This window comes from Echinops telfairi, unplaced genomic scaffold (genome assembly GCF_000313985.2).
Source record: "Echinops telfairi isolate 266 unplaced genomic scaffold, ASM31398v2 ScPeMD7_7412;HRSCAF=8450, whole genome shotgun sequence".
Classification (NCBI taxonomy): domain Eukaryota; kingdom Metazoa; phylum Chordata; class Mammalia; order Afrosoricida; family Tenrecidae; genus Echinops; species Echinops telfairi.
The window spans coordinates 11,456,261-11,473,866 of NW_022111312.1; the positions used below are offsets into that span (position 1 = coordinate 11,456,261).

The 17,606-nt window shown below is 51.0% G+C and overlaps 1 protein-coding gene across 2 annotated transcripts in view; it reads left to right on the plus strand.

Annotated features, from left to right (window-relative positions):
* The first annotated feature begins 4,642 nt into the window (after positions 1–4,642).
* Positions 4,643–17,606, plus strand: part of HVCN1 (hydrogen voltage gated channel 1) — a 31,018-nt gene continuing 18,054 nt past the window's right edge. The window contains exons 1-3 of one of the 2 annotated variants that reach the window (XM_045296747.1): positions 4,643–4,727; positions 5,240–5,315; positions 12,122–12,161. In XM_045296747.1, coding sequence (XP_045152682.1) covers positions 12,141–12,161 — 21 coding nt within the window. In that variant the 5' untranslated portion in view covers positions 4,643–4,727; positions 5,240–5,315; positions 12,122–12,140. Of the gene's footprint in view, positions 4,728–5,210; positions 5,316–12,121; positions 12,162–17,606 lie in introns of those variants that run through there. The other variant, XM_004709579.4, reaches the window with a different exon arrangement.

The following is a 17,606-nucleotide window of genomic DNA, read 5'->3' on the forward strand; positions in this document are numbered from 1 at the left end:
TGCAGCCACAGCCCCTTTCATGAGTCTTCTTTCCACCACTACCCCATCCGCATTCTTCAGCCCACTCCGGTTGGCATCTTGCACTCTGTTCCTTCCTCTTTCTGGAAGTAACTCTTCTCTCGGCTTCCAGGCACCAGCTCCCCAGCTCCTCAGTCTGTCTCTCTTGCAGCCTTTCCCCCAACTGCTCAACCTCTAAATTGGCATGCTCCAGCTCGGCCCTGACCCTGGGTCTCCACCCCTTACAGTGTCAGCTGTATGCTGGTGCTTTCCAGACCACTGCCAAGGGGCTGGGTAAACAAAATGTAGGGGACCCATAGAATGGAATGCTACTTAGCCATAAAAAGGACAAGTTTGGGTTTGTTTGTTTTTAATGATTTTATTGGAGCCTCGTTCAGCTCTTATCACAATCCATATATCCATCCATTGTGTCAAGCACATTTGTACATTTGCTGCCATCATCATTCTTAAAACATTTTCTTTCTACTTGAGCCCTTGGTATCAGCTCATTTTTTTCCCTCCCTTCCCCAGCCTCCCTCGTGAACCCTCGATAATTTATCTTTTTTTTTCAAGTCTTACATGGACTTTAACAACTTACACCCTTTAACCATTTTTCTGTTGTCCATCACCTAGGGAGGGGGTTATATGTAGATCATTATAATTGGTTCCCCCTTTCTCCTCCCACCTTACCCTTACCCTCCTGGTATTGCTACTCTCATTATTGGTCCTGAGGGGTTTATCTGTCCTGGATTCCCTGTGTTTCCAGCTCTTATATGTATCCGTGCACATGCTCTGGTCTAGCCAGATTTGTAAGGTAGAATTGGGGTCATGATAGTGGGGGGAGGAAGCATTAAAGAACTAGAAGAACGTTGTTTGTTCTGTAGGTGCTACCCTGCACCCTGACTGGCTCGTCTCCTCCTCGTGACCCTTCTGTGAGGGGATGTAAGAAGGACAAGTTCTGATTCATGCTGCAACATGGATGGGCCTCATCTTTTCCCCCAACCTTGTAGTTAGTGGCCCTGCGCTTCCCTGACAGCCCCACCAGGTCTCCCTCTTCTAGGGAAATAGCAAGACAGTCATATTAAGACTTATATACAAAGAGGTGTCCATAAGGCAAGATGGAAAGAAAGTAAACGTATAAAGAGCTAATAAATGATCAGTTAATTTGGGCAAGTTCACAAGAGAAAATGCAGATTTGCCAGGAGCTGTAGAGTGTGCTGGTTGGGCTAGGGAGTGACTGCTAAAGGATCCCCAGGGTGGGTGAGGGGGATGGGGGGTGGAACAGACAAGTCCTTGTCACTCCCCTGGATTCTCCCACTTTGTCTAAATGCCAGGCCCTCCTGTGGGCCTTGGCCACACCCCCTCCCACCACTGTATTTCGGGCTCCTCTCACTTTGTCAGACCACGCTCTCCCCTCTCGGGCCCTTTAAATGTGCTGTGCCTTCTGCTTAGGTGTCCCTTTGTCCATGGTTGGCTCTAGCTTAACTCTTAGTATTGACTGGAGCCTCATCTCTTCTGAGGCAGTCTCCAACCTTCCTCCCTCATTGCTACCCTCACATAACCCTCCTGCTCATTTCATTCCTAATACCCGCTGCAGTTTATAATGTAGTCAACTCCCCCACCTAAGAGTATGATTGATGAAGAGAGGCAGGAGCTCTCAGCTCATCTCTATGCTCAGTGCCCGGCACCTCGTAATGAAAGGCTACCCAGCCAACAAAGATAGGGACAGAGGCAGGACTTGAACCCTAGGCTTTGCTTTTCCCCCTGTGCTACATGATTCTGAATTAGGAAGTCAAGGTTTACACGAGGTCTCTGAATATAGCTCCAGGGTCTGACAGGTCCCCAGTCTTGTGCAGTGCACTCAGGTACACTTGTCACCAGGCAAGGTGCCTGCAGGCTCAGACAGCTGAGTCACTCTAGGAAATCTACAGCGTCCCTGTGCCCATCCACTTCTCTGTCCCCACTTCCGCCTTTCGCATTCTCCCAGAGCCAAGGCCTAGCTGTCCCCATAGGAGGGGAAGTGGTCAACTGCAGAATGGAAAGCATGGCCCTGGAGGTGCCCAAACCCGCAGAGGCGGGCTCACTCTGCCCAATGGGTGAAGCCGGGACAGGCTGCAACCCCAGTTCCAGACTCCACAGGTAGTGCCTGGATCTAGCTGCAAGTGCATCAGGGATGTCAGAAAGCCCTGGGATGGGGACTCGTATGGAAGCCAGCTGGGCAGAGGGCTCAGTAGGAGCTGCAGAGAACATTGGGTGCTGCAGGAGAACGGTGCTCCCATTGTCCAAGCAAGGCCTTCCCCTGCATAACCTGGTTCTTTGACCTTTGCGGACCCCTTTTCAGAGGAGTGTCTTTAAATGCAGAAAGTGGGACCTGTGGCCTGGCAAAGACAAGGGTGATCACAGAATGCTTTTTCTCAATTGTGATTAGATAGTACTCAGATTGACTTAGTAGCACATTAAAACAACAAGAAGTACCCTTGGGTTCAATAACTGCTGTAATGTTGAAGTGGTGAACTCAGAAGTAGATCTTGAGGCATCCACAGTATCCGTGAGGAGCCCCGTTGTTGCACTGGGTAACTCTTGGCAGCTAAGTGAGAGATCAGTGGTTCAAAACCCACCCAGGACAACTCAGGGGACCGACAGTCTAGGTCCTTGAAGATGACAGCCCAGGAAACCCTAGGGGGCAATGCCAGTCTATGCTGTAGGTTTTTGTGAATCCGAATACAGCCACCATGACTGTATTGTGATTTGAAAACAGGGTTTTCAATTGAAGACAATGTCATAGGAACTAGGAGTACTAATACCATTTGTTTGCACTCAAGATGGAAGGAAATGCAGTTTAGAGGCTAGTGAAAATCAAGATACCACTTTTCCCCACCCAAATTCAAGGACCTCCTGAATTCTGTGTATGGACCACAGGTTTACACTTTACTCTGGTCTCCCCTCCCCACCTGAGAACAGGGCTGCTCCTTCATCTGGTTTCAAACCTAAATGTCTAGGAAGAGCCTCTCACACTCTTCCCACTTGTAGCTGGGTGGGTTCTTGGATTTGCAGGTAGACAATCACACTGATTGCGAATGATAGCCTCTTCTCTTTTAGCTAGGTGAGGGCCTACCTGCTGTCATCCCTTGCCCTCTGCTGGGGAATGAACACAGCAAAGGGGGTGGGGCATGGAATCTTACCAGAGGTACATCCAATAAAACATTGAGTTAAAGTTTAAAATGGGCCTAACCCCCTTGGGAAAGGAGACCTGGTGGCACAGTGGATTACAATTCAGACTGCTAACTACAAAGCCAGCAGTTCAAAACCACCAGCCATTCCTTGGGGAAATAGACAAGGCTTTCTACTCCTGAAAAGATGTAAAGTTTTTAGAAACCCAATACAGGGTCGTTAGGAGTTAAAATGGACTCATGGGAGTAGGTTCCACTTTGGGGACTGGGATGAGATGGGACTGAAACAGGACTATTGTGGAAGTCAGACCAAGATGTCTCTAAACAAGGCCTCTGCCCAGCAGGGGCGTCAGGGTAGCAGGCCCTGGAAAAGTGGACTCAGTGGAAGCTGATTAGAACAGTACCCAGATGCCCACACTGAATCCCAGGTACCCAGCCGTGAAGACGTTAGTTGTGTGGCACCGGGGACTCTGCAGGTGTGAGTCAGCCAAGTCTTGAGACAGGAGAGCAAGGGGCCATCATGGTGGGTCCGACGCTGTCCCTTGAGTCCTTAGGAGGTGGACACAGGAGGGGCAGGGGTAGAGGAGATGTGGCCACAGAGGCAGTAGAGGTTGGAATAGAATAATTCGGGATCCTGAGTCTAGGAATGCACACAGCTTCTAAAAGCCGGAAGGATTGGACTCCAAACCACCCCCACCACGCCGCCCCCATAGAGCCCCAGCTGTTAGCTCATTGAGGCGCCTGGCAGCCCCAGGGCCGCCAGATCCACAGGAGAGGACATGCTTGTTTTAGGCCGCTCGGTTTGTGATGGTTGGTTACAGAAAGCATAAGAAACGAATACACCACCACCCCTCCAAAGATTTGTGATGCCCCCTGGCACCCAATCAAAATTTGAGGGGTGTGTGAGAGCTGGCCATTTCTTGGGGAGGCCGAGGCTGTGAACTACCACTTCTAGAAATGAGGTAGGAACCTGGGCCAGCTGGGGCGGCTCCACAGGGAGGCCCTCTGGCCTGGAGGAGCTGGCTCGAGCAAGGGGGCCCAGCACCCACCTCCCCTCCCCAGAGGGAGAGCACTTGTTGCCACAACTTTCTGAGCAGGGTGTCTCCCCGAACTCTCCTACCTCCAGCCTCAGCCCCCTCCAGTGGAGCCCCAGGGGCCCAAGGGTGCCCGCTCCCCTCCCCATCCCCCCGCCCGCCCCGGGGCAGAGTGTGCAGGAGACCAGCAGGGCCACTCGGGCCCCCTTTCCAGAATCTGCAGTGGCGCGGGAAGGGGCGGTGGGCTGCCAGCAGCCAGGCCGGACGGACGGACTCCCTCTAAAATATTCAGGGCTGCCCCTCCCTCCCTCCACCCGCCGAGGAAGGAAGTGGCTCCCTCCTCCCACCCCTTTCCGCGGACTGGCCGCCCTGGGCCCCGGATCCATTCTCGTGATTCGCTCCCAGGGCGGGACCTTTGTCCACATGCAGGGCTGCGGGAGGCCGGTGCCCAGGAGCAGCGGGGCCAGCTGGCCGGAGAGTTAGAGACAAGCGGGCTGAGTGACCTAGGGACGGGCGGGAAGGAGAGGTGAGATAGAGACCCGAGCCGAGCCGAGACCAGCCATCAAGTTGGAGGGAGGATGCAGGGGGCAGGCCTAGCGCAGGGGCGGGGCGGCGGGCAGGAGGGCGGCCCCTGGGCGCCGCGAGCTCTACTTGCTGCGGTGGCCGCGGGCGGGTGGGTGCAGCGGGGTAAGTACTCCCGGGCCAGGGGCGCAGCCCCTGCTCCAAATCCCCCCCATTCCCCACCCCACTTGCGCAACACTCAGGAAAGAGGGAAGCACCCTCCTAGCCACCGCCTGGCAATGGGACCCCGGCCCCTGGGGCCCTCCCAGCGATTTTCCACGGGGGACTGACGACGGGGAAGGCAGTGCTTGAGGTCCAGGAGAGGGAACGCCTATCAGCCTCAATGACCTCCTCTGGGAAATAGGCATGTGGATTAGCATCACCCTTATATATTGAGGGCTCACTGGGCCTGTGGCCTTCACCTCATCACTCCTCCCAGCAGCGCGGGAAGCAGGTGCCATCTTCTCTATCCCACAGGTGAGGCGACCAGGAGAGGCCAAGTCGTTTGCCTGAAGTAACACAACCAAAAGAGACCAGCCAGAACCTCTGCCAGGTCTGTGGGAACCCCTGAGCCCTTTTACCCATCACCCCTGCTCTGTGAACTCTGGAGAGAAGTGGGTGTACAGGTGGTGCTGGGTGTCCTAGGAAGAGGCCAAATGAGGAGCTCACCCATCAGGAAGTGGAGAAAGAGGGGTAGCGGGTGCTCATGCCCCCAGAGCATCCAGGGCAGCAAATCCTTCACCTGGAAAGACAAGGGAAGTCAAAAGGTGTTGCTGCTAGGGCCCCCCGTTCACAGGTGCACAGGTGTGTTGCAAACAGACCTGTTTTAACAGGTTTCTGATCAGTGGGTGGCAGCCGGCAAATTCTCTCACTGATAGTCTCAGCAGGCAAAGAGTCCAATTCAAATCGTGGCCGGGCCACTTCCATTCAAGGCAGAGGGGTCAGTTCAGAAAGTTGTGGAGGCTGGGTTTTATCGTTCCAAAAGGGTCATTTTGATAGATTTTTCTTTAAGGGCACAAGGAGGTCCCAGAGGCTTATTATGAAAAACTTTTAAGAAGATGGAAAACTGCCTTGGTGAGGAGAAAAGTCCAGGACATGGTGACAGTACACCCACTCATTTTTCTAGGGTAGCAAGGACCATCCTAGGGGAATTTCAGTGGGGAAACTTTCCCCATCCACCCTGCAGCTCTGATCTTGCCCTTTCAGACTCTGTTCCCCAAACTCAGAGACCACTTCAAAGAACCAGAATTTGCATCCCTGGAGGCTGCCAACACTGCGCTTTTGACTTGGTATCAATGGAAGAGCCCAGAATCCTTTGTGGGAAGAGTCAGAGAGATAGAAACCCCGCCTTGTGAAGTGTAGGTGGAGGATATGTCACTGCCAAGTGATAATAGTTCTGCATTGGGGTATTTTTATTTAATAAAGTGTCTGATTTTGTAGCAATACATTTCCACTTAGCCTGGTACCTTCCACTCCCACCTTGTGGGGCAGGGGGTGCTGAGTAAGCAGCATACTGAGACCGGGAAAGGATAAACCCTAGGACAGAGGAAGTGCAGTGTGGAGTGGGGATCTTCACCCAGGGCCCCCCAGGCAGTCGCCTAGCACCCCCTCCCACCGACTTGGGTGCAAGGGCTCTTGCAGGCTTAGCCGTGGGACTTCTCCCCTCCTGGGGCGAGCAGAGTGAAGGTCTAATTGGCAGGTATGTGGAGTAAGGTAAAGGTGATGTGCAGGTGTAGCCCAGAGTCCAGAGCCCTCCTCCACTCAGGCTGTCCCTCTGGACGGCTTTGACCTTCACAGGTTGGTCAGGGCTCTGGGGGAGCTGCAGTATTTCCGGGCAGCCCCACCAGCAGCTGGAAGCATCTTGAGTAAGAGCAAGGCTGAGGGCTGCAACTTCTCCCCATCTGACTCCCTGGGGAGTCCCAGCTCCGCCAGAGTTGCTTTGAGGGCAGCGTTTTGAAAATCTTTCAGCAGAGGCTTGCACAATTCCAGAGCTGCTCTGCAGCCCCCAGGGCCCTCCCTCTGAGACTGGTTAGCAAGAAGGAGGAAGCCCAGAGCCTGAGCCTCCCCTTGATGCTCAAGCCTAAAACCTCGGCGCCATCTCTGTTCTTTTTCTCTCACGCACCCCATCTCCCTGGTCAAGTTCTTCCCTCAAGCAGATCCAACATCATCCGCACCTGAACCCCATAGTCCAGGCCACTGTCATCTCTTGCCTCCTCACTGAACTCTTGTTGCCATTCTTGATGCCCCAAATCCTCAGCACTATCTACCACAGTCTCCTGCTACTGTCCTCGCCATGGTCTGCTGCAGCCACTCGGCCCGATGGCTCTTCTTTGGACACTCAGCTCTTCTCTCTCTAGCCTGTGCTCAGGCTGTTCCTTCTGCAATCTCCTTGTGACATAGCCCCCTTGAAGTTCAGAGAGCCCATGTCAGCTCCCTAGAAGTCTTCCTTGATCACCCTGGATGGAGGAGCCTCCCTGCCCCCCATGTCTGTTCCCCATCCCATCTTTCTTTCTGCCCTGGGTGGTGTGACCTCATCTGCGCATTTGCTTAGCTCCTTATTTGTCTTCTCTGCTAACACACCAGCCTCCCAGGGGCCTGACTTTTGCCTTGTTCTTCATCTCTGATTTCTCCACGACCCAGCACAGTACCTGCCCAGTAGTGAGTGTCCAGGTCACTGGGCAGTTGCCAACAGAGTGTGCAATCCCCGTGAGTTCTACTTCACTTGCATTCCCTTGCCTAACAGATTTCCTTCTGCGTTGTCCCACAGCCCTCGGGCTGCTTATTCCTCTGAACAGACCACGGCCTTTCTCATCTCTCCCTAAAGTGGGACATGCGGGCCGAGTCTAGGTTTTAGCCAGCATAACCAAGTTTAGCTGTAACCCAGCTTAGCTTTGTCCACATGGTGTGTCTTTTGCCGTCAGATGATTTACTGGAGGTATAGTTCCCAAACTCGAGCCTTCGAATGCAAGGAGCAATCATTCTGAAGGCACTTGCCTCGTATTACCAGGTGCCTGTTCTGGAAGATGACCCCCAGCACCATAGGCACATTTCCATATCGCTCCACAAGCATTGCGTTTTATGATTTTTATCTGTTAGGGCTAGTTTTATGGAAAGGGCATGGTTGTTAATTATTTGCCTCTTGAGTTCGTGAAGCTGAGTGTTTCTCTGGGCGTGTCAGCCATTTCTATTTCCTGTCTGGTGAAGGGAGGTAATCTCCACTTTTCCTTTCACCTTCACTTAGGGGGATGGTTCAGGTTGCGCTCATCCTGGGCGCTGATGAGCGCCCCCAGAGGCTGCAACTGGGAACGCACCCAGCCCAACTCGCCACCTAGCCATCAACTAACTCCCTGAGGGTCCTTTGTACCCTTGGCTTAATCAGGAGGAAAGAAAAGTCTATGTGTCTGTCTGTCCCTCTCTTTCTCTCAAGTCTGTAAGCATCTTTTTTCCAAAGTAGTAATATAATTGTTTTTAATTATAAAAGGATGACTTGGACGCAGGGTTATTAGTTAGAACCCCAGGGCAACAGAAGATAGGAAAACAATGTTGCTTGGCACCGGCACTATACATTTGAAGGGATGTTCCTGCAGTGGGTACCACACTGCAGCTGTTGCCCAAATGGACTGGATGTAGAGTGTACCGATGTGTCATGATCGCTGAGATACTGGAGTAGTTTACGAATGCTGCTTCCCTTTTACTCAGATCCACAGTCAACACTCATGGAAGCAGCCATTGAAACCAAGCCACAGAGGGCACTGGCAAATATGCTGCAAAGGACTTCGCTCTAATGTGGTGGAGAGCAAGAATGGCACTTGAAGACGAAGGTGCACCTGGCCCAAGCCCAGGGTATTTTCTTTCTCCTCATATTCATGGGGAAGCTGGACAAAGCTGGCCCCAAAGAATTGATGCCTTTGAGTCACAGTGCTGGTGGAAAATAATGACTATACTATAGACTACCGGAAGACCAAACCAACCCATCTGGGAAGAAGTAGAGCCAGAAAGTGCCGTGGAAGCAAAGATTACAAGACTTCATTCCAAGTGCTTTGGATATTTTATCAAGAGAAACCCATCCCTGGACTGGGACACGATGCTTGGTCAACTCAGAAACCACAGTGGTTCTACCCTGTCCTACAGGGTCGCTGTGAGTTGGCGTTGACTTAATGGCAGTAAGTGAGTTTAAAGTAGAAGGTCAGCGAAAAGAGGAAGATCCTCAACCCGGCGTATTGGCCCGATGGCTGCAACAGTGGGCTCAAGCATGGGAGCACATGAGGATGACACAGGCCATGACAGTGTTTTGTTGTATTGTACGCAGGGTTGCTATGGGACAGAACCGACTCCAGGGCATGCAACAGCACGGGTGCTGTGACAAATGACTACAAACCTGGTGGCTTAGAACAACACAAGTGTTCAATCTGATACTTTTGGAGGTCAGAAGTTCAAATTAGGACTGACTGAAAACTAAAAACTCCCTGCCATGGAGTCAATTCTAACTCTTAGAGACTCTCTAGGACAGGGTCCAACTCCCCCTGTGGGTTTCTGACACTGCGCGGGAACTGCTGCCTTTGTGGTTAGCAGCCTAATGTCAGGACATCACTGGGCTAAAATCCAGGTGTGGGCAGGGCTGTGTTCCTTCTGGAGACTAGGGGAGGATGTGTCGCCTTGCCTTTTCCAGCTTCTAGACACAACCCACATTCCTTGGCTGTGGACCTTTACCCCTTCTAGCCCCCTAGTATCGTACATTCTTTCCTCTAACGGTAACCCTCTTGTCTTCACCTTATAGGAACCCTTTTGATGACCTGGGTTCACCCAAATATTCCAGGACAATCTTCCCTTCTTAAGATCTTCAGCTTTTAATTACAGCTGCAAACACCCCCCCCTCCTTTTTTTTTTTTTTTTTGCCACATCAAGTACCATCTTCACGGATTCCAGGGAATAGGATGTGCACATCTTTGGGGCCCCTCACCCAGCCGGCCAAAGATATGTTAAGGAAAATAAGCAAGGTTTAGTGCGGGGCATGGGCTCACATCTGCTCAAAACAAAAACAAGAGATTTCAAAAAGGGAATTAAAAGATAATGGAATTCTTCCATGAACTTTTGGAAGCCCCCTTGTATCCATGAATGTTCTTGCATGGCACAGAACACCCCAGAAGGAGACAGGAACCTAGTAAGAATGGCTTCTTCTAGGCAGGAGAACAGAGTGGGAGGAAGACTTACTGGTCATAGTAAATATTTTCTGTTCTATTTAAATTTTTTACTACATACATATGTCACCTATGTTAAACATAAGTAATGTGGAAAAAGTAACACGGAGTCATTATGAAAATGTAGCCCCTCCAGAAACAAGGGAAAGGAAAATAGCTGTGCTTCTGTCCAAGGGGGGAGGGGGGGATGGGGGCAGATGCCAAAGACCCCAAACTCACTGTCATAGAGTCGATTGTGACTCACAGAGACCCTCCCTATGGGACCGAGTGGAGCTGTGCCTGTGAGTTTCAGAGGCTGTTAATCTTTTTTTTTTAATTTTAATTTTATTAAGGGCTCATACAACTCTCATCACAATCCATACATCAATTGTGTAAAGCGTATTTGTACATTCATTACCCTCATCATTCTCAAAACATTTCCTCTCCACTTAAGCCCCCGGCATTAGGTCCTCATTTTTCCCCTCCCTCCCCGCTCCCCCCTCCCTCATGAGCCCTTGATAATTTATAAATTATTTTGTCATATCTTGCCCTGTCCGACGTCTCCCTTCACCCACTTTTCTGTTGTCTGCCCCCCAGGGAGGAGGTCACATATAGTTCCTTGTAATCGGTTCCCTCTTTCCAACCCACTCTCCCTCTACCCTCCCACTATCGCCACTCACACCACTGGTCCTGTAGGGCTCATCCGCCCTGGATTCCCTGGATTTCCAGTTCCTATCTGTACCAGTGTACATCAGAAGCTGTTAATCTTATAGGAGCAGAAAGCCTCATCTTCCCCCAGCAGGGCGGCTGGTGTTTTGAACTGCTGATCTTGTTAGTAACTGACTCATAATCATCCACCACAGCAGCAGGGCTCCTTTCTTCTGGGAGGGGATCCCTCCCTTTTTCCTCAGAAAGAACAACTTGGAAGAGTTTCTAAACTTAAAAAATATGTAGGTAATTTTTCAACATGGATAGGCCTGCTGTATACATCCTATCTTGTCACATGATCTTTTTGACTTACTATATTATTACTATACTGTGTTTTGACATATTTTTATATTTAAATGTGAAAATTTGATAACAGCCTTGTCACTGCTCAGATGAGCTTAATGGATTTAACTAGTCCCCACTGGTGGGCATTTAGAATCTTTGCTGCTTTCTAGAATAATCCCAATGTCATAATGTATACTCTTAAAAAAACAAAAACTGAGATTTGCATAAGTTTTTAACATGAACACCTCAGTGTCTTTTACTATACTTGCAATATTGTCCAACTACTACGTCTTTTCTCGCTCCAGAACATTTTTTGCTTACCCCAAAGGGAAACCCTGTTCCCGTGAAGCAATTATTTTCCCTTCCCCTCTACCCACTGCAACCCTAATCTGCTCTGCACATGGGTTAGCCTATTCCAGATATTACATATGACTGCCTGTGCTCAGCTTATTTCACACAAACTAATAGTTTCAAGTGCACGCTGTAGCATGCTCAAGACTTCATTTCTCTCTCTGTCGGAGTAGGATTCCAGTGGGTGTGGAGGCCACATTTTGTTTATGTAGGTATCTATTGATGGGCTGGCTTGATTCCACCTTTTAGCTTTGGTGACGGTGCTACTTTGAGCACACACCTCCCCGCAGGTGTTTGAACATCTGTTTTCAGTTCTTTGGGGTCTCTTGTATAGTGACCAGACGTCCCGCTTTTGGCAGGACAGTCCGGATTTTTGGCTTTTTTTAAAAGTCCCAATTTTTGGAAAGAATGCACGACAAGCTAGGGAAGGGTCTATTTGGTCCATATAGACCAAATTTGTAATCAAGAACCCACCCCCGGTCAAGCGTGTCCCACTTTAAATCTGCTCACCATACTAGGATGAGTGGTCTTTGAGCCTTAGCCTCCTTTCAGACATTATTACCCCGAGCCAGTCATAGCGCACCACCACAGGGGGACGAATAACAGAAATGTGGGTGAAGGGAGACAATGGACAGTGTAAGACACGAAATAACAACAATAATTATAATTGATCAAGGATTCAGGAGGGTGGGAAGGTGGGTGGGGGAGTGGGGGAGAAAGGAGGAACTGATACACAGGGCTCAAGTAGGAAGAAAATGTTTTGGAAATGTTGATGGCAAATGTACAAGTGTGGGTGGTGACATATCTGGGCAAACTTTTTTTTTCTTTCTTTTATCAGAGCCGGAGGCGGCAGGAAAATGGCCACGTGGAATGAAAAGGTAAATTGGTTCCCCGGGGCTAACGGTGAGACACCCTCTCACCCTTGAGAGAATTTGGCTGGGTGTTTTCAAACTGCGGAGAGGGAACCCGGCCGTGCAGGATGTTTCCATCATCTCCAAGTGTTTAAAGTCACAAAGGTGAAAAACCCTGGAAGAGCCTCGCCAAAATGTGAGCTAGCCTGGTAACGTGAAATCAGAGCGTTGGAGCCCTAGCTCTGGATCTTCATACCCACATGTCCTTACCCTAGAGGCCCTTTTCTCTTCTGTGAGCGAGCACATTCCCCCCCTCCTCCCACCCGTTTCCATATCCAGAAAACAGTTGAAAGATTATCCACCACCCCAGGCCCTGGAAGACTGTTGGGAGGATTCCACGAGATGATGCTCAATGATGAATCGTGGGCACAGAGAAATAAAGCCTCTTGCCCAAATTCACACAACTTGGAGGCAGCTGAGGTGGGATTCCAACTCTGGCCTGACTTCCAGAGCAAAGGCTTTGCCTAATGAACTCGGTCGCTGAACTCCAGGGGTAGGATGGGTTGGGTGTGGTGGAGAGGAAGTGTTGGCTGCTGTCTTCGCTGCTGGCTTGGGACTTGAGGAGTGCTGGCCTAACAACCATCCCAGATGGGGCTAGCCACTCAGGTTGGCTGCAAGTGTAGGGGGTACAGTCTGAGAAGCAACTACAGAGGACCGTCGAATGATCATGATTGCAATCCTGGAGCTTACTAACTGGGTGATACCTGGAATTCTGAGGGTTGCCCTGATTTGGGAAATGAAGAGCGAGGGGGCCCTGGCCCTTGGAGGAGAATGTCATCCCTTCTTCTGACTCAGACATGTCGAGGTGTGGGTTCCAAACACCAGCCTTCCTTCCAGTGTGTAGTTGAGTGCTTGCCTGTGTGTGCCCCCCCAGGACTGTAGTCGTAGTGATAATAAGACAACACACAGAGGTTGAGCAGCATTTCGGCCAGGCACAAACTCGGGGCCGTCCGGGTATTTGTTTTTTAACCCTCACAACGACCCTGTGAACTTATAGGTAGACACACTGAGGCATAGGGAGGTTTCCCTGGTGGCTCTGCCCTGTGCACTTCTCAGAGGCAAATCATTCAGAATCAAGATTGTCTCCTGGGGAAAGAGTCCCACCCAAGTAGGACAGACTGGAGAGCAACCCTTGGGGAGGACAGCCTCCAGGCCGGCACCGCTCATCCATTCGCTCCTCTACCTGAGCCTCGGTTCTCCTTTCCTGTAAAATGAGACAGCAGGCACCCCATGGCATGGGGAAGGTTAGTTCAGACCATGCCCAGGGCACACTCAGCAGGACTCAGCAAGAGTCACAGCCAACTCTTAAAACACAGCGTGAGGGGGCGTTGACTACACGATAGCATTGCAGCCCATCACTGCCCTTTGCCCCATCTCCCCTTCTGGGCACTTGGGAGACCCGGAGGAGCCCTTTGCCTCCCTTCTCAGGAGGCACTTGGGAGACTGGGTGGCAGCCATGGTTCATGTACAGCACTGGCTATGCCAGACCAAGTCCTTCAGTATTCCTGGGAGTCTGAGACTTTGGCATCTCTAGGTTTCAAAGCTTCCAGGTAATTCTAAGTGCAGTCAGACCAAGAGCCTTTTGCCAGATTAGACAGGGCTTCTCATTGCAGCTGTACTCCAGTGAAATAGGCAAGGGGGTACCCTTAACTCTTTATTTTCACCTCTGATCAGCCAAAGTGTGACTAGGACATCCCGGGGTGGGGGAGCAAGCGGTTGATGGGTCTTCCTTTCTCCCTGGGTGGTTAGTGTTGTATTTTTATGTTTACACTCCCTGCCATTGAGTCAGCTCTAATTCAGCGCCCCCATAGGACAGAGGAGAACTGCCCCTGAGGGTTTCCCGAGTTGTAACTCTTTACAGAAGTAGAAAGCCTCATCTTTCTCCTGCGGAGCTGGACGGTAGTCTTGAATTGCTGACCTTGCGGTTAGCCGCCCAGCACATCCCCTATGATGCCCCCAGGGCTCCTTGTGTGTGCTTATGCACAGCAGCTCTTCCTGATGCTGCCCCCTTGCCAGTTGATGTGCCCAGTGGTACAATCGTTGGACGAGTTATTGGGTCTCTGGCAGTCATGACTTCCCCTTCCCCCAGGGAAGTAGGCAGGACATGCATACATGCTTCTCCCATGTCTTCAGGGGCAGGGCTTGAAATCCCATGTTGCACATGGTAACTTCAATGTCAGGCATAGAACTGAGTATCTCCGAGTGTCTACTAGAAGCAGGTGTAAATTGTATTTCTTAATTGAGAAAGACAGGTTAAGTTCCTACTTACCATGGGTTCCATTCCAGTGACTCAGTCTGATGGTGGTTGAATGCCCCCCACCTTTTTTTTAACCTTCCAGTTTTCATTATTGCTTTTATTATCAGTACCTGTATAAATCATGTAGGAGTAAACGCAAGAATAACCTCAGCAAATTACACAGTTCAACATTGTATGTTAGTACATGTTACTGACAGTAAGATGTGCCAAAAAAAAAGACGGTCCTAAGTACTGTTCATTGTGACTCAAATACGTTGTAAGTTGGGGACTCCCTATATGGCCCTGAGCCCTCTGCCCAGGCCTGGATTTGCATAGCTGTGAGCCAGGCCTTAGGCCAGGCACCATCCTGGTCAAGAGGTAGGTAGTACAGGAAGAGCTGGCTTAGGGCCAGTGGCCTGGGTTGGGAGCCCCACTCTACTTCTCATTGTCTGGGTGGCTTTGGGTCACTAAACTTAGTTGCATCATCTGTCATTGGAGCTGGTTCAGGCAGTCCCCACTTTGGAGTAGCTGTGATGTTCCTGGGGGCTATGTTTACAAAAGACTTGGCCCAGGGTGCCTTGTGGGCTCTTACTGTGATGAACCTTCTTTCCCTCATCACGGGCACTCAGCCTCACCATCATCTTGCCAGGTTGTCTACCAAAAAAGGAGGGGTCCTCACCTCACAGGAAAGAGGGATACAAGCGGAGAGCCCCACCTGAGGGGCTCCCTGACCACCAGGCTGAATTCTCAGACCCTCTCGAGCTCCTCAGCCCATGTGCACCCCCTCCCACCTGAACTGGTCTGCCGCTATGGTGGCTGGTTTTGTGAACCTCAAACTTCCTCCCCACCCAGGAGAAAGCAAAGCTTCTAAAGCTATTTAAAGACTTCCTTGATTTTAAAAATAGGCATTCCTCAGAACACAGCTCCCCGGGGGCTGGGGGTGTGGGGTGCTGGGTGGGGTGACCTTCTGCCCACCTTCCCCTCAGCCTCTCAGAGGCAGGCATTCTGCCCCTGATGCCCCTAGAGGAGAGAGTGGCTGAGGGATTCATTCCTTTGGAGGAATGGAGAAGCTACCTATGTGGTGGGGGTCGGGAAGGATAAAAAGATAAGTGGCAAACTGTGGGTGGGGGGATAATGTGTCAGCAGGCATTGTAGGTGATGGAAGCCACCTGTGCAAAGGCCCTGTGGTGGGAGGGACCTACAGGGGACAAAGGCCGGTGGAGGCCTTGTGTAGAGTAGAGAGCGGTGAGGTCAGTGGGCAGGCAGAGGCCACAGCCTCACACAGAGGTGGACCTGGGCCTCAGGAAGGTACTTTGGTCTTGATGGGTTTTTTTAACAGTTTTATTAGCACTTCATCCACGTGTCTTACAATTCAGTAGTCCAATCATAATTTTCTTCTTCCTTGTACTCATGGTTATTCATGTCATTTTTTCCCTAGTTGTGGTGAAAATATACACAACAAAAGATTCTCCAATTGCACACATTCTACATGCAGAATTCAGTGTCATGGATTATGCTCTTCATATTGTACAACCAGTATTGGCATCCTTTTCCAAACCATCCCATCTCCATTAATACAGACTCAGTGGCCCCTAAAGCAACAACTCCTTCTCCTTCACCCTTGGTAACTATTGGTCGAGTTTGGTTTCTTTTCTTTCTTGTTCCTTTAGTAATGTTCTTGATATCATTTTCACATGGTCTTGACTTCTAAGAGCAGCTGGCAGCCAAAGAAGAGCTTTCGGTCAGGAGTCTTTGGGGATCCCCACGACCTAAATGAGCACCCAGTCTATTGTGCTCTCGCCCCCAGCCCCAAATACTCCACCACTCAGTCCTCTGCAGACTGGATCTCACCCCCCCAAATGGCAACTTTGTTGGGTCAAAGTAAATAGAAGTGGACGTTTCTTGTGCCCCCTCACCCCCGTTGAAACCTGTTGCTGTACGGTGAGTTCCAACACCTTGGTTTGGGTTGGTGGTTTTGTAAGATACGGTCCAGTCTGTGACTTGCCAGCGTCTGCCTGACTAGCTCAGGGCTTTCTGGGCCAGCGGGCGTGTCGCCAGCTTAGCAGCAGCTGCATAGTCCTCTGCCTGTGGACCAGCCCGGGTATGTTCACCCACGGCTCTGGTCCAGCTGTTGACTCTTGCCCAGGATGGCAGTGAACATCTGTGTGCTCACACACAGGATCCGAGGGTCTGGCCAGGAGGGTGGCATTTTAAGTTTGGATCGGGAGTGGTTGATTGCCCTGACTCCTTAGGCTGCACATCTGGAGACTCAAATATTTTGGGGAAAGGTGGACAATCAATCTTGCCTAATTGTCCTCCCCAAAGGGTCCATCCACTTCTATGTCCACTGCGGGGTACGTGAGAGTGTCCACTTCCTTAGGCCTTTGGGTTGGTGACACGGTATGACTTCACCAAGTGGCCTTCCCACGTGGTGCCTCAGTTTCCCCACCTGTAGAATGGAGAGATCGTTCCTCCCTGCCCTGCTCACGCAACAGGGCGGAGTCAGAGGGCTCTGTCCATAACCCTGAGCCAACCGGAGCAGTAACTGCTGGGACTGGCCACAGGAGCGGATTTCCGCCAGGTAGTTCTGTGAGCTCTGAGGGAGAAGGCGCTCATAGCCCTACCCGCCCTAGGCTATCGTATGTAAGTATCCTCTAGCGCAGTGGCTCTCCACCTTCCTCAGGCCGCGATGCTGTCATGCAGTTCCTCATGCGGTGGGGACCCCCAAGCATAACATTATTTTAGTTACTACTTCATCACTGTCATTTTGCTACTGTAAGGAATCGGGTGACCCCTGTGAACGGGTCATTCGAGCCCCAAAGGGGTCACGACCCCCAGGTTGAGAACTGCTGCTCTAGCCTCTAGCCGCTGGCTGCCTGGCTTTCTCAGGACCCTGGGTTCTGGAACACCAGGTTCCCAGTCATGCCACCTGAGCTAAGTGTGTGTGACTTTGGAGAAGTCACCTTCCTGGCCAAGGCTGGAATGATGGGTCAGGCTCGGGGCTGGAATGAAGGGGAGCATGGAGAGTACTCAGAAGAGTTTCTGGCATGTGGTAACTGATCATCATGATAGAGGTCACTGCTATTGTGTCTTGTAGGGGTCTTGAGGTGACATGGGTGGTAGCTCATGAGCAAATCGGTGCCTCAAAATGGGCCCGGGGAAACAGCAGTCAAAAG